This window comes from Callionymus lyra, chromosome 5 (assembly GCF_982586985.1).
Source record: "Callionymus lyra chromosome 5, fCalLyr1.hap1.1, whole genome shotgun sequence".
Lineage (NCBI taxonomy): Eukaryota > Metazoa > Chordata > Actinopteri > Syngnathiformes > Callionymidae > Callionymus > Callionymus lyra.
In genome coordinates this window covers 18,051,891-18,075,033 of record NC_141822.1, presented here as the reverse complement: position 1 = coordinate 18,075,033, position 23,143 = coordinate 18,051,891, and the positions used below count along the sequence as shown (strand labels likewise).

Sequence of the window (23,143 nt, the reverse complement as noted above, 5' to 3'; positions counted from 1 at the left end):
GACTGTGACGTGGATTTTATTACTTTTATTTCCACAATGAATCACATGAAAAAGGTGGGAATAAAAATAACACTTCAACGATAATGAGTTTCTGTTATTATAGATGAGTGGGGATGAGGATCAGCACCTCCAGATTGAGCACAAACACCGGTCGATGACAGAATGATGGGTTTTAATTGAAGATATATGTTTTTCGTCGCAGGTTTAGAACTTGAAGTAGAGCCGACGTAGTTGAGTTGGTCCGGTTAATTCAGCTTAAATCTGTCAGAACTATTTCTCAGAACCTTACAGATCTGACTCATCGCCTCATGTTGTTGCTGTGCGTGCTTGGCTTTTATTCAAGCAATAAATTGATGATTTTGTTCAAAGTGCAAACTGGACCTTCTCCACTTTATAAATAATGTTATTGACGCCAGCATCATTTCTCAAACAGGGCGATGCTACTTTTAGCCCGCCGGGCTTTTTCTACGCCCTCGAAGGTGGGAGTTCCGTGAGGCAAGTCCAGACGGTCCGGTTCCGACACCATGATACTCTCAGCCTCACCTGGAGGTGAAATGAAGATTATGAGAGTCTGTTTTTTTTTACTGATGCACAGCATTATTAGTTTCTCTTTCGGTTGAACAAGGGGCCACATTATAGAGCAGCTGTTGTTAGGGGCCTTCAAAACGAAGATACAAAGAGTCCGAAAATGATCTTGGAAATAAAGTACTTGCAAAATGTCACTCTGACACTAATAAAATAACATTTTTATTATTTGGAGTATTGTTTTATTTGATCTACATTTGCTTAAGTGAATCAATTAGCAATGAAATATATAGATATAGATATAAAACTTATATTGAAATTATTTTTGGCAAAACTGTTTACCAGTATAATTTAAAAAGAGAGCAGGAATCAATTCAACCAGGTGAGAAAAAAGAAAAAATATTATATAACAATATAATATTCAATATTCTGCTGTAAAAACATGGAGAAAGTTATTTTTCTTTCAAAGTTTAAATTGTATATTTGTGGTTCAGTATAAAAAAAATACTTGAATGATGTTGATTTAATATTAAATGAAAATAAATATAGATTTTTGGTTTTAATATGGCGGGGAATAAAGGGTCTTTGTGTCATGGCTGGTAGTGTAGCGATTGTTTAAATACAACCTTTTAGCGTTTTCTACATTTTTATTTTGAAAAAAACCCCTCTAAATGTATGTCAAGTTAAAAAAACGTGAAACTTTTTTGTCGGATATGAACTGACCTCTGACTCGGTGGATCAGTGTTCCGTAGGCGCCGTCCATCTGGTAGGCGAGGATGAAGCTGAGAGGAACCACTGGAGCGAACATCGCCGGGTTCTTCCTTTTGACCGCTCTGAGGAAACCGTCAAAATTGGGGGAATATTTAGAGAAAGCTCTACTTTAATGACTGATTCAGACAGTGAGGCGGGAGTATGGTGGCTCTGAAGGAACAAACAGCATGAAAACATGGTAAAAATAATGCAAAATCATGACTATAAATTATAGGGAGAGCCTGACCATAACTGACCATAACTGGCAGCCAATGCAGAGATTTAAGGATCGGGAACATGTGAGTTCTTCTACTAGAGCGGGTCAGAATTCCCGCTGCAGAGTTTTGTATTAACTGCAGGCGAGACAGATTCTTCTTGTTGAGACATGTTGTCGCTCTTAAGAGCCATTGTATGAAGACGGTGATTGTTTTGCAAAGAAATTGAAAACCTATGTATTGATGTGCATTTCATGTTGTGGAGATCCACAACTTTAGTGTTTTTAATTTGGTGAAAACATCTCACATGTTTTCTTAAGTGATTCAAGTGTTCAAGCATCAGGAGATAATTTCAAATTTTCGATTTTCCAAACCATGTATGACTGAACGATTTTGTGATCGAATTGCGATTTATTTATTTCCCCAATATTGCAATTTAGTTTTAATTTGTTTTTTTTTGTTTTTTGGTCGTACTCTATATGTGATTATGTCAACACAACATTTGTTAATAATCCATAAACATAAATTGATCTGAATAAAATATCTTTACTTCACTTTTAAACTGTAAACATTAAAAAACTACACAGTACACGTGGTATGCACCAACAAATGATTAGAAATATCACACAAATAAGTGTGATAATTACTTTTTAAGCAAACGAAAAACTGCAAAAGATGCTTCGACTCTGTCTGCTTTTTGTTTCTGCTGCCACCTACTGTAGAGTCAACGGAAGTGTTTCTCAATCACAGATTTGAAACTGCATTCTATTAAATCAAGATGTCGTTTTGAATATAAAGGACTCTTTGACTCCTTCGTGCAAACACTCACCCGACAGTGAGGCCCACTGTGGCGACGGCGAAGAAAGCCCCGAAATATTTGAGGGTTTCTCTGGACCAGGCGAGCTGCATGGCCATCTGTCGCTCGCGCATCTGGTTCTGCATCGTCATCTGGCGCTCCATCTGCACGCAGGGCCACAAAAAGCTCTACATTGAGTCACGAAAAAATGACTCTTCTTCACCTCTAGTGCTTAAATGAACGTGATGGAGACGTCAAATAAATGAAAGTGCAGGACATGAATTTAGATGTTGAAAGGAATCCTAGACAGTTTGGTGTAATTACAGTCCATTATCACCCTTTCTTTCCTTCGTACCGTGTCATCCTAGAGTCTCCGGCTTATTAAAAAAAAATTATATACAATTATAATGAAATGTAAATCAAAAATCACGGCTGAAAACTATGGGAGGGATTGATTATGATGAAATAAGTTTGCATTATAACACAACAATAAAACAGTAATATATTATATAAACAGATTTAAATATACTTATCATTAAATCATGAACACAGACCGAGTTCTACATAAAAAATAAAGCAACAAGCAACGGGATCTGATTTCCTACAGAGATGTACACATTTGAGTGTTTTCCAGACCATATATTCTTAGAGTAGGATTACATAGTTTAACTATGATGATATTAAATGTAAATAAAAATGGTATGTGAAAAACTTTGGGCAGCCTTTTAATCGCATTCATTTCAAAACCTGTCGGGATTTATAGCCGACAGGTTGCAGCACAAAACTGCTTCTTTAGCTTGTGAGACCTTCAGTTACAAAGACAGATGAAAATATTCATGAAAAGGCTGTTTAACAGAGGGATTTGCTAACTTTTTTTAGAGAGTGGCAACATGAGGGCAACTAAACAACTCTCCACTGACCTAAAAACTAAGATAATTCATTTTGATGAATTAGGAGAAGGAAACACGAAATGATCAAGGTTTGGACTGTCTGTCTCCACAGTCAAAACTGTAGTGCAGAAATAGATGGACTAGTAGAAGAACTTGCATTTCTCCGATCCTTAAAACTCTTCACTGGCTTCCAGTTTCTTTCAGGATCAACTTTAAAATTCTGGTTCTTACTTTCAGATCTATTCATGGTCAGGCTCCTCCTTACATCACTGATCTGATCCAGACTTACACCCCAACTCGGGCTCTGAGGTCTGTGGATCAGAATCTACTGATGGTTCTTGAACACGCTTCAGGACCAGAGGAGAGAAATCCTTCCAGGCTGTTGCTCCTAAGCTTTGGAACGATCTTCCTCTCCCTCTGTGTTTGATGATCTACTGACTCCTTCAAGAAACATCTTAAGACGTTTTTATTTGTTCAGGCTTTTCCTTGATTTTCTGGAACTCCTGTTGTGTTATCAGTTTTATCTTGCCCTTTAAAGTATATACTTTATTGTTTTGATTGTTTAAGCGCTTTGTGACCCTGGTCTGGAAAAGCGCTATATAAATAAAAATTACTTACTTAATTACTTACTTACAAGAACAGTCCTTGTGAAGAAAAGGTACATGAAAGGCACAGGCAAAGGATGGTTAGACTGGACCACCTCCAGAGAACTACAAGAACATCTGGCCCCTGATGATCTAGTTGTTCAACAATCCAGCTCATTGGACGGGTGCTGCGCAAAAACCCTTTCTTGAGTCTCGTGAGATTTGCAAAAGTACATCTGGACAAGCCGGAAGCAAAACACTGAAATTCCATGAGAAGAACTTCTTGTCTACTTTGAAAATTTGGTGGAGGGTCCATCATGTTATGGGTCTGCGTTGCTAGCCGAGGGACTGGAAAACCTTGTTAAAGTTGAGGGCCACGTGTATTCCTCTCAGTATCAGCAGATTTCTTGACAAGAAGACTCCACTCATTCAGACGTACAAGTCCAATCTTCTGGAGTAACCATCCCTGTCCCTAGACCTAAACATCATTGAACTTGTATGGATTGATTTGAGGCACGGAAGCCAAGAAACCCTGAATGAACTGGAGGCGTTTTGTATGGAGATACCACCTGCCAGACTTCAGGGACTTGTCTGTGGCTATCGGAGGCGTCTACAGGCTGTTTGTGCAGCAAAAGGAAGCTCTACTAAATATTAAGAGTTATTTCTTTGGGGTTCCCAAATTCCTCTGCTTTTACCACTTGTATTTCTCCCATATTGCATATCCCAAATATATTAGAGCATTTATTTGCAGAAAACTGACAAATGGTCAAAAGAACAAATAATAATATGCAGTGTTTTTAATCCATATATCTAAACACCTCTCTATACATATCTATAGCTACATAGATGAAGTGGGTAAACAAGAGCTAAATATTCATGGTATAAAAAAGGGAGGGACGTTGCCATCATGGTATATTGTGATGGAGCGATGGCTCCACAGGCTGTAATCACACAGTAATGCAGAGTTTCCACTAATGACCGACCAATCGATGCAGGAGGAGCTTTGGTTCGTGGAGAATGGAGAGAGTCATACGTAGCGAACACGTCACAAGGATTAATAACTGGTGCCGTTAAAGGGGCCCAATCAGGGGTCAGTTATGAACGGGTCCATTTTCCCAACAGGATGTTGTGGCTGATTGTGAAGAGTTTAATTAAGACTTACTACTGACGAGTCCTTCACCTTCGGACGTGAGTGCGAGTCAGAGTCGTGGGTGCGATTCTTGTCGACAGGCGTGATTCATTTGGATTTTCATTTTACTTCTAGTTATCGCTACTTCCTTTAAAAACATGTATGAAAGTGACGAGCCTGAATTTAAGATGCTCGGTCATTATTAAGGTTTACACATATTTAAGGTAACAGTAAAACCTTCCAAGTGTAGTACACCTTAATAAAAAAAACTGTGTGTGAAAACTCTATTAAGAATTTAAATTTCGAGCTTACATGTAAAGTAAACAACCGGCAAACTTTGAGTCAATCTAAGGCGAGACGTTGGAGACGTTTTTTAATTATCCAGGCGTGTTACTGCCGTGTTACTGATGTGTTACTGATGTGTTACTGCCATGATACTGATGTGTTACTGCTGTGGCACTGATGTGTTACTGTCGTGTTACTGCCATTATACTGATGTGTTACTGCTGTGTTACTGTCGTGTTACTGCCATTATACTGATGTGTTACTGCTGTGGCACTGATGTGTTACTGTCGTGTTACTGCCGTGTTACTGATGTGTTACTGCTGTGGCACTGATGTGTTACTGTCGTGTTACTGCTGTGTTACTGCCATGTTACTGCCGTGTTAGTGCCGTGTTACTGCCATGTTACTGCCGTGTTACTGCCGTGGTACTGATGTGCTACTGATGTGTTTCTGCCATGATACTGATGTGTTACTGCTGTGGCACTGATGTGTTACTGTCGTGTTACTGCCGTGTTACTGCCGTGTTACTGCCGTGGTACTGCCGTGGTACTGATGTGCTACTGATGTGTTACTGCCATGATACTGATGTGTTACTGCTGTGGCACTGCCATGTTACTGCCGTGTTACTGCCGTGGTACTGATGTGTTACTGATGTGTTACTGCCATGAAACTGCTGTGTTACTGCCGTGGTACTGATGTGTTACTGATGTGTTACTGCCATGATACTGATGTGTTACTGCTGTGGCACTGATGTGTTACTGTCGTGTTACTGCCGTGTTACTGCCATGTTACTGCCGTGTTACTGCCGTGTTACTGCCATGTTACTGCCGTGTTACTGCCGTGGTACTGATGTGTTACTGCTGTGGCACTGATGTGTTACTGTCGTGTTACTGCCGTGGTACTGATGTGTTACTGCCATGATACTGATGTGTTACTGCCATGATACTGATGTGTTACTGCTGTGGCACTGATGTGTTACTGTCGTGTTACTGCCGTGTTACTGCCGTGTTACTGCCGTGGTACTGCCGTGGTACTGATGTGCTACTGATGTGTTACTGCCATGATACTGATGTGTTACTGCTGTGGCACTGCCATGTTACTGCCGTGTTACTGCCGTGGTACTGATGTGTTACTGATGTGTTACTGCCATGATACTGATGTGTTACTGCCGTGGTACTGATGTGTTACTGCCATTATACTGATGTGTTACTGCTGTGGCACTGATGTGTTACTGTCGTGTTACTGCCGTGTTACTGCCGTGTTACTGCCATGTTACTGCCGTGTTACTGATGTGTTACTGCTGTGGCACTGATGTGTTACTGTCGTGTTACTGCTGTGTTACTGCCATGTTACTGCCGTGTTAGTGCCGTGTTACTGCCATGTTACTGCCGTGTTACTGCCGTGGTACTGATGTGCTACTGATGTGTTTCTGCCATGATACTGATGTGTTACTGCTGTGGCACTGATGTGTTACTGTCGTGTTACTGTCGTGTTACTGCCGTGTTACTGCCGTGGTACTGCCGTGGTACTGATGTGCTACTGATGTGTTACTGCCATGATACTGATGTGTTACTGCTGTGGCACTGCCATGTTACTGCCGTGTTACTGCCGTGGTACTGATGTGTTACTGATGTGTTACTGCCATGATACTGATGTGTTACTGCCGTGGTACTGATGTGTTACTGATGTGTTACTGCCATGATACTGATGTGTTACTGCTGTGGCACTGATGTGTTACTGTCGTGTTACTGCCGTGTTACTGCCATGTTACTGCCGTGTTACTGCCATGTTACTGCCGTGTTACTGCCATGTTACTGCCGTGTTACTGCCATGTTACTGCCGTGTTACTGCCGTGTTACTGCCGTGGTACTGATGTGTTACTGATGTGTTACTGCCATGATACTGATGTGTTACTGCTGTGGCACTGATGTGTTACTGTCGTGTTACTGCCGTGTTACTGCCGTGTTACTGCCATTATACTGATGTGTTACTGCTGTGGCACTGATGTGTTACTGCTGTGTTACTACCATGTTACTGATGTGTTACTGATGTATTACTGCCATGATACTGATGTGTTACTGCTGTGGCACTGATGTGTTACTGCCATGTTACTGCCATGTTACTGCCATGTTACTGCCGTGTTACTGACATTTAACCCATGTGTTACTGCTGTGTTACTGCTGTGGCACTGACATGTTACTGGCGTGATGCTGATGTGTTACTGTTGTGTTACTGCCGTGTTACTGCCATGTTACTGTCATGTTACTGCCGTGTTACAGACATTTTACCGATATGTTACTGCTGTGTTACTGCCATGATACTGAAGTGTTACTGACTCATTACTGACGCGTTACTGACGTGTTACTGACGCGTTACTGACGTGTTACTGACGTGTTACTGATGTGTTTAAGAGATTGTTCAGGGGGAAAAAGAAATGTATAGCTTAAAAAATCTTTCTATGTACTAATGTGTCACGTTACAATGTTGACACCCAGCGCTTCTAAACAAGTGTTTCCAATATATAGTATTCAGTTAAGCAGCTTATATTAAGGTGAGTACATAGTCCTTAAACAATGGATTTTTAGATGTTAGCCCAGTATGAAGGGTTTGTTTTAAGCAGGCTGAAATGAGCAACATAATAAAAATTTGTGACCACAATAGCATGTCTTATTTCCTGACACCTGAGATAAAATAAGGCTGTGATGTTTCATTCTTAAAATGACTTCAAGGAAACAACTTCAAAACGGAAGAAAAAAAGAAATCCCTTTCATTAGATTACTGTTTTGTCTCTGGACCGACATGTTTCCAGACATGCGTCACATCAGTCGGCTCTCATTCAGGGATTTTTTTTTTTCAATCACGAGTGCGAGACAGACAAATTGAATCGAACACAATGCATGAATTGAGAAGGGAAGAGTGGCCACAAATTAAGAGAGACTTAAGTGGCCTGGAACGATGGTCGAGGCATCACGGTTGATATCTTAATGTTAGGGGAGGTGATACGCCACGTATTCCTAAATTGTGTGGATCAATTTAGCCGAACTAACGTGGCTACGTCAAAGTACAAAACCTATGACATTATGGGATGTTGGCATCAATCACCGCAGCGGCAGCGTCTGACATTAGTGAAGATATGGGTTTCACTTAAACCATCCATTTTATAAAATATAGAAAAATATACATTTAAAGATTCCTACGGTGATATGTATGCTGGACCAGAGTCAACCTTGTGACCTAAAGAGTGCAGCTCAAAACACCGCCTGCTACTCTGATCTTACAGGCATAGACAACGTTACATTTATATTTTTAAAACCTTCAGAAAACATCCAACTTTAATTATTTGTCAGTATGTTGTTTGTCAAAACATTACACACTTTCTACTTGTTGTTTTTGTTGATTTAAACGAATTTAGAAAAGCATTTTGTAAATTGCTGTGAGATCATCACTGTCTGGATCTCTGCTGCAGAAACTACAGGGAAAAAAAAAAAAAAAGTGCAATCTTGATCCCTTATCGACCACATGTCAAAACTCTGGCCTTCAGGTACAGAAAAACCTGTTACCTCTGGGTTTATTTCCCTTAATAACCAACAAGATAAAAAAAAACTGTACTTAAATATATATTTATTTATTTATTTTAGAGTATATGAATGATAATTTGAATAAAGTGTATCAGAGGAAAACACTTAATCGTGGCCTACAGTCGTTTATAATATTATTGTTTTTATGTGTGAAGAAGTTTCAAAGCTGGTACGTGGTCACCTGTAAGGCATGACAAAATGACGTCACAACTCACCTGGAGCCTGGCGTTGTGAAGCATGAACTCTTGCTGCTTCTTAAAGTTTGCGTCCATGGACTTGGAGAGCAGGAACCCCATGTTTGTACTGCTGAATGAAACATGTAGGGGTACATTATTGATCTTTACGTCAGAACACAAACAAGATGATCGAGAGAACTTCACTGACAAACACGTTACGAGCGAACACGTAACACTGACATTATTCTGACCTTGGCTCGAACGTTATTACAAACACGTAACTTTTATTCATTCATCTATTCAAGAAGGTTGAGAAGTAAAGTAACAAAATAGCAGAATATGATTCCGAACAAAGATCGTAGAAAGGACAACTCACTCGAACGGATCACTTCCGGTCCTCGCAACGATCAAGTTTATACTGCGATATCAGATTTACTTCCGCTTGACATTTCAAAATAATGTAAAATGCCGATTCAAATCAATAAACATTAATTTGCGTATTTTTTTCAATAATCGAAATAATCTACATCACGGGGTAAAACACAGGACATGTAGACCTATAAAACTCAAGACAAAACTTTAGAATACATTGAATTATGTCGCCATCTACCGGTCTTTTTTTATAAGGGTTTTAAATATTCACTTGATGTCTGATAAAGTGTTCCGGGAAATCAGCCCTGATGAATTTCATTTTTCAAAGAAAAACATTCATATTTGAGATACAGATGCAACCATACAGCCAAATGTTTTATAAATTCCCCCCAAAAACTAAATAAAACTATGTTTCTCAAGGAATGCAAGACGGTTTTCATTAAAGTTGGGACAAAATATAGAATTTTATTTTTAATTAAGAAGCTTTCATAAGAATTACCGAGTGAATTTAGAGCAAAGTAGTTTATTTATAAGTATTTAAATGCAAACGGGATGTGCGGTCAGGGGAGGCAGGTGAGGCAGAGCCTCACATACGTTTATTTGCCTTGATTTTCCACAGTCTGAATGATGTATTTAACCATTAAAGTTTAATGTTTGTAAGGGTCTTATTAAGTTTCGCTGATCGGAAATACAACCGCAGTGAAAATGCAAAGTCGGAGGCACCAGTTAGTTGATCCCAAGTATGTCCAGCGGCTCCATCTGCAGTCGGTAATTTCAGACTGCACGTTAATCCAGACAGGAAGTGGTTTCAGACGAGTGATTATTAACCATCGTATTTACATACATTTTGCGGGCATGTTTTTTTTTTTTAATCTTAAGTAAAGTTTGCTCGATATTGACAGATTCGTTCTTTGCGCTCTAATACCTCTTTATTGAAGCCTCATTATATTTCTGTCAATCTGTTTGCATAACCTTATCACCTGTATTTGTTCGGGTGACACGTGCTGAGTGTTCTATTCAATAAAGGTCAAGCCCGAACACTCAGGAAACGTGTCAATAACTTCTGTCTGTAACTTTAACCCTATGAGTCAGACATAACAACGGACAACGGCCTTGTAAGAATATATGCGCGTGTTTTCACAACAGTAGATAACGGCCTTGTTAGAATATATGCGCGTGTTTTCACACTCGTAACTCAGAGCTCTGTACACCTCTCGTTGTTATACGTCTTGTGTAACATCTTTAATAAATCTTTTTGCCAGACTATATTGGACCGGACTTTGTCTCTCACTAACTCAAGGATCCAACGAATCTGCAAGACTATTTCATTATACTTAAAAAAAAAAAGCAAAAATAGCGTAAAAAGAGCCTCCGCAGGCGCGCCATCAGATGAGGGACCGTCTACAAATTACTTACGATGACAAGAATGTAGTGGTGAAAAATATTGTCTGATTTTAACTAGCAGACTTTCTTTAAAACGTATTTTTTACACAAATAACTAACCTTCATATATTGTCACTCCAATCATTGTTATTGTTTTGTTTTTACATTTTAGTGTATTGTTTTAGTTAATAGTTATTTGGTTAATACATGCACTATTTATTACCCATTTTGTACTGTTATGTACACATTTTGTCACAATCATCCATATCATGTTACTTTACTATTTAGTTTTTTTTTAATTTCCTCTAAATTCTTTCATATCTATATTTACATGGAATCTTTCATAAAAAATGTTGTAATATAAACATATTGAAAGCGCTAATGGTCACCAAATTCATGTCACTTATGCAGTACTTCCATATCAAGTTACTACACTCATTAGATTTTCAAATTTCATCTTTACATTTTCAAAATCACCATATTTGTTCAATATTTCACCTAAATTTTGTTATAGCTTTGTAATTACAACTGTGATACTCACCAAATTCATGTCACTTATATAGTACTTCCATATCAAGTTACTTCACTCATTAGTTTTTTTTAATTTTCCTCTAAACTCTTTTTATATCACTATTTTTGTGAAATATTTCACATACATTTTGGAATAGCTTTGTAATTACAACTCTGATGGTCACCAAATTCATGGCATCACATAGCAAGTTACTACACTCATTAGTTTTTACAAAGCTACTTCAAAATGTATGTGAAATATTGCACAAAAATGGTGATTTTGAAAATTTAAAGATGAAATTTGAAAAACCAATTAGTGTAGTAACTTGATATGAAGGTTCTCCATAAGTGACATGAATTTGGTGACCATCGGAGTTGTAATTACAAAGTTATTACAAAATGTATGTGAAATATTGAATGAAAATAGTGATTTCAAAAAGAAATGTAAAAAAAAACGAATGAGTGTAGTAACATATATATGGAGGCCCTTCTTTAGTAACATGAGGATGGTGACCATAAAACCTAAAATGAAGGAGTTATAAAGATGGGAATGAAAAGAAGTCAACCCTTTTTCGGTATTCGTCTATTGGTAGACGGTCCCTTATACGCCGCCTACGAACTATTCACTCACTTGTTTATTTTTACCACAATAGAGAATCTCTCAATGTTTTAAGATAAAAGTTTTTGCGTATTGTCTCAAAATCAAATATAAATGAGTGTTTATTGGTATAAAATCCTGAACAGTTAACCAAACAGACACTGTACACAAAACCTTAGCAGTGTCATTCTTCGTATCTATATAAATAAATAAATAAAACCATGCCAATATAATGCTTAAAAATACCTTCAACAGTAGTTATCATCTGATGTATTTATTTTTGCATTGCTTTTGTAAAGAAATGACAACTTTACTGTAATCAATCACCTAGATTTAACACACATTTCAAATAGTAACTTGATTAACTGATAATCTTATATATTTAATTCATATTAAATAATCATTGTCTTGCATTGCATTCACTGACTGCAAAAACTCACAGGCACAGGTCACAAAGTGCGGCGGCCATCTTAGAATCAAGTGTTTACAGTTACTGACCAATCCTGAATGTACAATTGACTAGAGGCGTTAACCTGAATATTCTACTATAAGGATCCACCATTTTGTGAGATCTTTGCGTTCTGGCATTCGAAGAAGTCTGCGATAGATCTCTCTGCTTGCTAGCGCCCATCTTATGTGGAAACATGAGGCTCACAATTTTTCCAGCGTCAGCATATTTTCACTCTTGACAATTGTTTGCTTGAAATCTGGACATCCATCCGTTAACGACATGACCAGTAAACTGCATTTTCCCATTTCCTTGACAAACGTCATCAGTGAATCGTCGAGGGTTGAACTCTCCTCCTCATACCCGTCCAACACCAAGAGACAAGTGTTACTGGTCATCACTCTCCTGAGCTCGTCTCGTTTTAACGTTTCTTCGACAGGAAGCTGACTCTTAATGGTGTCAAGCAAGTCTTCTTCTGTCTCAGAGGCGTCAACGTAGAGGAGAAGATGGACGTTGCTGAGGTCGATATCTTGATGGTCGTCCACGGAATCACTCACCCAAGAACCCATTAGCATGCGGGCTAAGGATTTCTTCTCACTTCCGGGTGGACCCTCCACTAGAACCATTTCTCCGGTTTTAGGGAGAATTGACGACAGCGGGACAGTTTGACCCTCCCTGGAAAAAAAAGTCACATCGAAGATAGCACAAGGACGAAATAAACGAGGTGAGGGACATTCAAATGAAATGCCAAATACAAATTCAATGCAAATTAAACCTGGAACTGATGTCAGGGGCAACGAATCATCACCTGTTCCGTATCCTCTGTCTTATGCCCTGCACTGGGATCAAGTCCTGAAACCTTATGTTGGAGTAAGAGCTCTTCAGATTCGTGCTGAGATCCTCCGCTGAAATCAAAACAGTCACGATTCAACAGAGATTTCATTGGAATTATTGAGAATTACTGAAACGTTAAGACTTGATCTCACTTAAAGTCAGTCTTTCACCGTCAGTGCCCGTCGGGGACTTTCGACCTTTAACGCACAAAAAAAGAAACAGATACATGTCAGATTTATGATTTTGAGGAGGTATAATCAGGAATCACTCTCCTCACTTTTATATCTTCAAAAATCTACTTTAGAAAAAATGTGCTTAAGCCCCGCCCCCTTTTTCTTTTTTTGCTTACCATAACCACCACCAGTCTGCTGTGATTGGTCAAATGTCAAGGTTTTTCACCACATGTCATTAATCCAGAAAGGGACTCATTGTACAAATAAAGCTAGCTGGAGCAGGAGTGAAGAACATTATTACGTCATAATGCGTTGTAACCCCTCGTTCGCCGAGATTTCAGAAGGGGGAGAACTTTATAAAGTAATAACTTCAAAACATGGTCATGATGAGAGACTTACTGCATCTTGGAGAGAAAGACAACATGTGAGTGAGTCAGGAGAGTTTGGTTTTCAAATTAGTAGCTCTTTAAATACCAAATACATAATTTGAAGCCATTAGCTCAGGTGGAAGCACTTCCCGACACAACACTCAGCAGAAGATTGGGGGGAAAATCCTCCTTTGACGAGGTAATACATTTTATACAAAGATATTAATGTAACAAAAAATGGAATGAACATCTGATGTTTAAAATACATACTAGCATTTGTAAATGCTGCTGAAGAGTTATTAAGAATTCAATTTCAGGGCAGTTACTTCCTCTCTGCTCAGAATGGAAAGGTCTGAGTACAGCTTGAGTTTCTTCTTTGCTTCAGGTGTGGATTAAAAGTGTGAGAATTCATCCTATCAACAAGTCAGGTCAACAGCTGTCTGCACATCGCTTATCAACTATATGATCAATTACTTTGACAATATGACTTTATATACTTTTTAAAAGTCCCATCCTGTCTCAAACAAATGACTGTAATACCAATCTATACTCCCCCGGACACAAGAGCCCTAATTGTTTTGTCTACTGATGGTCTACTAACCTCCCGCCTCTTGTCTTCTGACACCATCTGAAATCTCCTGGATCATAAGTCTATGTACTAACCATGGACTGAGGAATGTACTAGGAGAAAGTTCACTGACTCTATAACTCATGGCCTACGAGGAGTCTTGTGCCCAGCACCCTTGTGTTCTCATCATGGTTGGACTGTCTGCATATGTGCTTCTTTGTAATAAGGTTTTTTTCTCTCTCTCTCAATCACAAACTTGGTTTGGTAGTTTCTCACCTTTACGACGAAGATAGACAACAAGTAACACCGAAGCGACAATGAGCGCTGCAACCACCGTGGAACCTACAAATCTGGTTCTGACAACTTTGTTGTCCTTCCCCTGGTCTGTTTGGAGATCCTCTGAAAGACAAAACTCAGGTTTAATTTTTTTTGTATCAGGCGACATTATTGTCAACACAAATGTATTCAACTGATTCAACAAGGTTCTGTTCTTTTCACTCAAGTCCTTCAGAACAAGTTTTACAAATGGTTGAGGCTTCGTGGCTTAAGGGCTATAGCAACTTAACCATCATATTTCTCATACAAGCTACATGGCCGAGCTTTTACAGATGAGTCACGTGGTCTGTCATCGGTGATAGTTTGGTTGGTCGATCCATTACTTCGAATTTTACCCAATGGAGAGCAGCTAAAAAAAACCCAATCAATATTCAGGCGCCCAATGTCTGACAGCAATAAGACTTGTGTCAGTGTTTGGAAAAGGTTAGGTTTTCAACACTAATCTATTAATCGTTCTCAAGTGGAGGAAACATGCTTCTGCAAAACAGATATAGTGCAACAGCCGAGACAAACAAAGAATGTGTCACTGATAGACAGAAGAGGAAGCTCTTTGTGGTTGAAATGACCAACAGAGAGCTTTCCGTCATAGTCATGGGACTCTTAAGTGCGTGAGTAGCTGGACTGGAATTAGATTAACAGCGGTTTCGATTCTCCTCTGAAATCCCCCCTCCATTTATCTGCGCTGACAATGGGCATGTATGGTATTATCTTCAAAGCTCTTCTCTGCTTCCATCACCTGACACCATCACACCATTCTCCCTCTAACCTCGTTCTTGAAGCATCGTTGTTGGCAGGTGTATGTTTGTTCTTCAACAAAAGCACTTCTTTCCAGCTAATGCCAGGGAAGGTAAAATGTTAACTCCAGTTGACCATTTGTTGTTGGATCATACTGTTGAAACTTCAGGAAAATTATTTCCTAATAATTATTATTAGGAAATTAAACAATTTCCCGAAGGAGACCTCCTGAGGGATCAATAAAGTTTTACCTTACCTTACCTTAAAATCCACCTGAGAGTTAATGAGATGAGAATGTGTTGGAGGTTCAACGTGACAGGGCCACGAAGTCAGATCTGGGTCCGACGTGTTCTTCACCCACTTCCATGTGAAGTGACTCATGTGATCCTATCTTGTCTCCTCCGAAGATCTTACCTTCACTTCTCTTTGCAAGTCTGTCGTATGCAGTTTTTGGTTGTTGTTGGGTTTTGTTTGCTGCTGTCCGTTAGCGAAATAACTCAAACAGTTCTGTATGTGTTTCAATGATATTTAGGAAAGAAAACATTGACTTGTACGGCTTCTAACCGCTGATGCTCGCCTGTTCAGAACTAGCAAAAGCTATAGAAAGAAAACCAAGAAAACCAAGCGAATGTCACTCATTGTCTGGTGGTTAAAACGATCTTTCCCTTCCACTCGTCTTCCCTTCTTCTTGTGATCCTGGTTTTGATTTTGTTCACTCTTGTTGCTCATTTAAATCGTTTCATTAGGTTTTTGAAATAGACAGTTTATAAATGGAATGCTTAGGTCAGCAAGAAAAATACAATTTTACCTGGAATGGTAAACGTGGCAGAGGAGGCTCCTCCTTCAAACCGACACGTGTAGTTATTGGCTTGGGATGAGTTGACGACAATGTGACTGACGAGTCTAATGAGTTGTTCTGGTGTTTTTTCAGTAGAGGTTCTGGCGTTGACTGGTCGGTGTTGAACATCAGTCCATGTGACGGAGGTTGCGGGATAACCCTCTGACTCACAGGTTAGGTTGACCTGCTGTTCGTCTCTTGACAAATGAATCCGTTTGGTTACGTTTGTAAACGGAGCTGGAGAAAGAAGATAGACAAGTTCTACTTTCAGTCATCGTGATAAAAGTTTAAACAAAACAAAGATCCTATGTTTAACAGGAACAGAAAGAGTAAACAAACAACTGCATTTATTATATAATATATAACAGCGTATGGGTTCAATAAGGCTAGCTAGCTCTGGCTAACTATTCACAAGTTGAAGGTTCAACAAGATACTTTCTCTGGTTTTTTAAACCAATGTACATGTGTATAATTGGCAGAGGAAATAGATTTTATGACATTGCAGTACACCATTCTGACACTATCGCAGTCAGAAACAGTGCTTTTAAAAATATGTAGTCGTAACAGTCAGATTCTTTTAAATGAATTCCCACCCATGTTTACAACTCTAAGATATCATGAAATGACCCAGAGAAGGTACTGTTTCAGTAAAAATGACCTACGTCACCAGACACAGTCGGCGATATAACAAACAGATCATGCCATGCGTTGTAAAAAGGCATCTTCACCTTCGACAAATAAAAGAATCTCCTTGTAGTCTCTGAATATGTCGTATTGAACCAAGCATTGGTAAACACCCGAGTCATTTATTCGAAGGTCAGACAGCTAAAGATAAAACAAAGAAAACTAAAGGTTAGTCATGATTGTGTGATAATAAACACCAATGTTGCAAATTTGACTTTCTTTGAGATATAATGTTAAGTTTTTAAAGACCTTCAACTTAGTCCATCCTTCGTTCAGCTGGGGTAGAAGAAGCTTGACTCGCACTCCAAAGTGGGAGTTTACTGGCTGAAAATGCTCTTTTCCATTTTCCATCCTGTATACTTCCCTCTCCACGCCAGGAGCGATCCGATGCCATGACAGCTGAAGGGTTTTCAAAGGATCTTTAGGGATGGGTTGGAACTTGCAACCCATTTGAACCACATCACTGAAATTAGGGTAATATCTTTCTTTCTCTAACTCAACGGTGAAGAGCACTGTGTGGGAGAACAAACAAGAATGAAACACATTTGTACCAACATTTTAACAACACGCAGAACATACCAGAGGCACAAGACTGGAACATCAGCAGAACGATCATAACCAGAAGGTCCATCTAGATTCAAAGACAGAGCACAGAGAAGTGTTTGCGGCTTAATTATGAGAAACATTGAGACATTCGTATCAGGGAAGAACTGCAACTGTCAATTGTTTTTACTTCATGCAACCAGTCCTCAGCTGTTTGTCCAACCCTGCATGCCCGGACTCATACCAAAAGAGGTTTGTTGTCCAGAGACTGAAGGTACAAATGTCAGCTGTCCACTAAATAACATTATTTTATTACCTTGGTTACATGAGCAACTCTATTGGTACTTCACCGTCCCAGTAGCGATGTTTTGGACTGATTGAATAGACTAGAGGTGCTTAACCGGTTGAAATATGCCTAGTATGAACGCAAATCAACAGTTTTTTAACGGTTTTAACCGGTTGAGCCAAAACCCCCTTGGGAGTAGGTTTGGTAAAGGTTTTCTGGGGTTTGCCGCAGCGTTACGTACATTCCACACAAACATCTGAGTCAATCAGAAAACACGCGACTGTCGATCATTTAAATTTCAAAGACTAAATTAAACTTCATGCATGCTCTGCCCTCTACAAGCTGTCATCATGGGTGACCTCAAGGCTCTGCCTCGTGAAAAACATCCATGCACCTGCCACTATCGAAGAGTTTCTTGTGAAACTCACAAAATGTTGCTTTCTCAACGTAAACAGTACACTATAGAACCAGTTAAATCTTGCTATGATGCAGTTAGAGCTCTGGCAGCCCTTGGTCTGTCATCTTCATCCTCACAACTCAAAGAGAGTGAACTCTCCTCCAAGAGACGAAGCACTTGGTGAGACTCAGGTCAACAGCGCTGTTTTGTTTGTACTTTTATTAGCCCTGCCTTCTCTGTTCTGTAACTGCGCTGCCCCAATACCTGTGAACAAAACCCTAAGATACTTAAACTCCACTTGGGGCAGATTCTCCTCCCCAACCCAGAGAAGGCTTACCACCTTCTTCTGACTGAGAACCATGTACTCAGATTTGAAGACACTGATTCTCGTCTGCCACTTTTTTCTTTTTTTTTGTAATAGTTTTATTTTACCTAAAATTACATGATTAAATAATGTTGAATACATTCAACTGTTACTTTAACAACACACTTTCATTTGCAGTTAATAAAAGAAAAACTCTATAAACTGGATCAAGATTGTCTCCCGATACATTTGTCAAAGTGTAGATTCACTTGTCGACTAAAAAAAGAATGACAGATACTCCTGATCCTCCATCAATTTCCTGTTGTCGTTGGACAGGGGGGGGGGGCGGATTGTGTGCGGGAGACCAGGACCCGGCAGGTGAGATAACCACCAGAGCCGAGCCCGACCCCAAACACCAGCGAGAAAGCGGACCACCACCGGCGAGGACTACCGAGGAAGCAAAGAGGGGGAGGCACCAGGCGCAGGCACGGAGGCAGAGGGGCCAAGGGCCCGCCCTCCAAGGGACAGCCAGAAAACCAGTCAGGGGATAGAGCTCCGGGGCTAGGCCGGGCCACGGAAGACCCCCAGATCGTCAGGCCGCCACCAAGTCCATAGAAGGGGACCGCGAGAAGACAAGCCAAGGAGATAGGGATCCACTACATCAGCGACAGCGGAGCCCCCCCCCCCCCAATACCCTGTGAACACGGCCAGTAGCCGGGTCGAGCGCCACCGCATGAGCCTAGGGGAACAATGGCCAAGTACCGGCTCAGGTCTTCTGGTGAGAGTCCCCTGGGTCACAGGGGGGCCACGGTTATGTGGGCAGGGATGCCATTAAACTTTTTTTTTTTTTTTGGCAGGGCGGGGGTAATGGGGCTGCAGCCGTCCGGGAACAGCCCCCAATCTTCAAACTGTAGACCGTCCCCAACAGCCACAGCCCACCTCCTCCATGTCATGAGGGAAGTTGGGGGGCCAGCAGTATTACATGGGCGGTCAACGGTCTCTACGGTGCACAGGCCTCGCCCATCATACGTACTGATGTAAATGTAGCATTCCACCACTTGTCTTTAACTCACAATTTGTCGTCCGTTTTGGTCGGTTTGTAGAAAAGAAATATCAATTTAATCCACCAATCTGGGCTGTGACTCTGTGTTCCTTACCTCAGGTTTTAGCGGTCACCGATCATGCAGCAGCTGTGGGTGAGGCGATCTCCTTCTTCTTTTAAAATACACTTTATGGCAATAGAGGACATGAAACGGAGGATTCTTCTGTGTAACTGGCAGAGTTTGCAATAATTAATAATAATATTAATAATTATTCATTTTTATTTAAATGGTCGTCTCCAAGCTCTCATGCAGGGCCCTATAATGCCTCAGCATTGATGAAGTGTTGTTGTTGTATCCAATTTCCTGGGAACACAACAGACACTTCACCTTTTCAAAATGAAAAAAAAAAAGATGGATATAAGTACAAGGCATGTCCAATGGAAACTATATATATATATACACCCATTATTATCTTTTATATATATATATATATATATATATACTTTATATGTGTATATATAAAATATAATAATGGGTCTGTGTGTATATATATATATATATATATATATATATACTGTATATAGTATATATAATAATGGGTGTGTGTATGTGTCTGTGAGAATATATTAATCACAGGCTGTGATTCACAGCCTATATTCCAACATCATTATACCTTACTAGGAGAGATCTGCTCAAAATGCTGCCACACGGGGAAAGACGTCCTTTTCTCGCCGGTTCCATGAGACTACTAGTAAACCAAAGTTTGCTATAGTCAACAATCCGCCAATCCAAGAGATGTGGGGGAAGCTCCATTGCGTTTCGAGGCCACTTTTATTTTGAGTTTCGCGGGAAGTTCACGAGCGATTAAAGAAACGGTCACGTCGCGATGCCTCAAACGTCATCACTACGTCACCATCTACGTAACCAACACACACCTCGATACACGAGTCATGAACATCTTCCTGGATTACTCGACACACGCTTCGAAGCCTCGGCACAGTCGGACACATCACTAGTAAACAGGGTTCAATACTTTTTTTAAATAATTATTAATTAATTAATATTATAAGTAATAATACAGAGAGGAATTTGAACAAAATATGTCAAGTAACTTGATATGAAGGTACTTCATAAGTGACATGTATTTGGTGACCAATATGAAGGTACTTCATAAGTGACATGAATTTGGTGACCATCAGAGTTGTAATTACAAAGCTATTACAAAATGTATGGGAAATATTGCACAATTTCAGTGTGAGTTCTCATCTGGGATTGTTTAATCTTTCTCAGTGTGTGAAAGGCTTTATCTGACCTGACCTGTGAACCTGAGTAGTTGCAATGAATGGATGCAATGCAAGACAATGATTATTTAATATTAAATATGAAAGTTTATCAGTTAATCAAGTGATTATTTGAAATGTGTGTTAAATCTAGATGATTGATTACAGTAAAGTTGTCATTTCCTTACATTCTGAGGGATCAATAAAGTTCTACCTAACCTAACCTAACCTATTCCCCCTTATTGTATCATGAAATAATGATGCAATAAAACAAAGACAAGTCTGATTACAAAATAATAATCGCGAATCTGATCACAAACTAAACCTGCTAAACTACCATCCTTATAGTGCCACACAAAGATTACATATGGTGAGAAAGCAACAGAGCAAACACAGATTCATTTAATGAATACAATTATACGTTATGAGCATTTCTCTTAACTCAAAAAAAATAAATTATTAATAATAATAATAATAATAATAATAATTATGCATTAAAACTGAATTAATTGAATGCCAAATAATCAAAACAAACATATTTACACTAAATAACTAACATTTAATAAGCCTATATTGAAGTAAACATTTTGTTAAAATATATACTGTACCTTATTCTCAAGCTGTTTCCTACACCAAAGATTTTAACTAAATTAATGCAATCTGGACAGAGCCTCCTTCAGCTGTGTTGATCGGCAGAACCGTGCAACAAGAATCACCAAACATGTAACAAACCTATTATCCAGTCTATCACAACCTTATATATTTGTATTTAAAAAATGTTTTCTTGACAAACTTTATATTCCAATCTATCGTCAAATCATTTAATTAATCATAAAACTCTTGGTATTGACTCTCTTAAATTTGACATCAATGATATGACATTATCAGCAACAAAGATATTCTAAGTTGAATCATTATCATTCCTCCTAGATTTGGTTTGAAAGTCTATTGCTGAAGTAAATGTATAATATCAAATGGAAAATAGTGACTGTTTGCAACTATTTCTGCAGCCGTTTATTTATTTTATTATGTTTTTTCTACATAAGAATTTCTGTTGTTGGATTTCTGGACATCATTTTAACCAATTAATAAAACACTAACAAAGACTTACTTTATGAATGTATTTTTCCGATTATAATTATAATGATTATTTATTTTATTTTATTTACTTGTCCTTTGTTAGATATAGAACCCCACACACATTTTGAGAACCTTATTTTTTATTATTAACCCATTTTTCATCTTTATATTGAAGTTGTCCTCCAAGAACTGTTAAACTCTAGTATTAATTTGGTTTTTTTTTTATGTTTACTTTGTTTAAGATCAAATCATTTTGTCATGGATGAAGACTAGTTTCCAATGCAAATATAATTCAATTCCTTCAATAAATTACACTTGCAAGTCCATATTTTAATATAGAACTCAACTTGTTTATTTTCCATCAATCTCTTGCTCTCTTGATCAACTTAGATTTAAGGTAGATTTATCTCTAACAAAGGTAATTTAGAGACTGATAAGATACTGTCGTTTATATTATTTACTATTTTCTTTCCTGAAGGCATCATTTTTTTATTTTTTTATTTTTTATTTTATACTCTTTTGCTTATTCTTAACTAGTTTTCTTTAATATTCACTTCAAGGAGATTTCCTCTTGGTCTATTGGTGTTTGGTTTATTCAACTAGAGAGAAGAATGTCATATTTATTTTTCTCAGTGTTTCTTTTAATTTATCTCTTAATATATTCTTTTTTCTTTGACCTTCCCTATTAAAGTTTTTCAGTCTCTATTTTTACCATTTTCACTATTTAAGTCTAATTCCCAAAGAAAAAACATCATAAATTTCACTCACATCAAGATGGAATGGTTTAGTATAGTCTTTATAGTCTAGTCTCTATAGTCTAGTCTCTATAGTATAGTCTGGAGGTGACAAGTCAGCAGCTCTAGACAGAGTCACTTTTAATTCGTTGAAATAAAATTCTGCATCAGTTGACCACACAAGTTTTTGTTTAGTGTCTTATGTCTGCTTTCATCATAGCTCTGAGTGGAGCAATCAGAGAATGTTATTCTGGGATGAACTGTTCACTGTTAGTTTAACTTCAGCAGCTACACCATCAGGACCCACAAAAAATGTCACTGCAGACAAGAGTCAAGTTCATGTTTGTGAGCAGATCGTGCCATTTGTCTTCATAATCACGTTCATCATCATCCCAGACATAGTTCATAGTGCAGTGTTGGGGACCCAAAGGTGGATCATAGGAATGAAGTCTCAAAAGTTTTTTCAAGATCAGAGAGATCAGATGATGTTCAATTCACAGCGGCCACCCTCTCTGGAGCAGAAGTTCATTCTTGGTGGAGATCGTTGTTGAGGTTGAGTTCTTGTTTGTACAGCTCAGAAAAATCGCTTCAATCGTAGGTGTCACCAATAGGGAACTGGACCAAAATTCTTTGTTTGTTTCCATCCCCTCGTCCTCTTCTCCTGCCACACCCATGCACTCCAGCCAGTGGCCAATAGGGATC

The 23,143-nt window shown here is 38.8% G+C and overlaps 2 protein-coding genes across 5 annotated transcripts; both read right to left on the bottom strand.

Moving 5' to 3' along the window:
* Positions 1-10: 10 nt before the first annotated feature.
* plgrkt (plasminogen receptor, C-terminal lysine transmembrane protein) lies at positions 11-9,361 on the bottom strand. Of its 4 annotated transcripts, none has more exons than XM_087791290.1 (5): positions 9,304-9,361; positions 8,967-9,054; positions 2,320-2,450; positions 1,249-1,358; positions 11-543 (listed from the first exon to the last, which is right to left on the bottom strand). In XM_087791290.1, exons 2-5 carry the CDS (start codon positions 9,045-9,047, stop codon positions 419-421), a joined length of 447 nt encoding a protein of 148 aa, XP_087647416.1. In that variant the 5' UTR covers positions 9,048-9,054; positions 9,304-9,361; the 3' UTR covers positions 11-418. The 4 variants fall into 4 exon arrangements, with proteins under 4 accessions (XP_087647416.1, XP_087647417.1, XP_087647414.1 ...); XM_087791291.1 differs by having other exon boundaries at positions 8,967-9,057; positions 9,304-9,357; XM_087791288.1 differs by lacking the exon at positions 9,304-9,361 and adding an exon at positions 9,179-9,293 and having other exon boundaries at positions 8,967-9,057.
* A 3,071-nt stretch (positions 9,362-12,432) lies between these two features.
* Positions 12,433-17,728, bottom strand: LOC148079645 (programmed cell death 1 ligand 1-like). Its single transcript, XM_087792367.1, has 7 exons — positions 17,354-17,728; positions 17,024-17,286; positions 16,819-16,915; positions 16,061-16,327; positions 13,225-13,335; positions 13,047-13,143; positions 12,433-12,913 (listed from the first exon to the last, which is right to left on the bottom strand). The coding sequence occupies exons 1-7, from the start codon at positions 17,403-17,405 to the stop codon at positions 12,442-12,444; spliced, it is 1,359 nt and encodes a 452-aa protein (XP_087648493.1). The 5' UTR covers positions 17,406-17,728; the 3' UTR covers positions 12,433-12,441.
* Between the last annotated feature and the right edge of the window lie 5,415 nt (positions 17,729-23,143).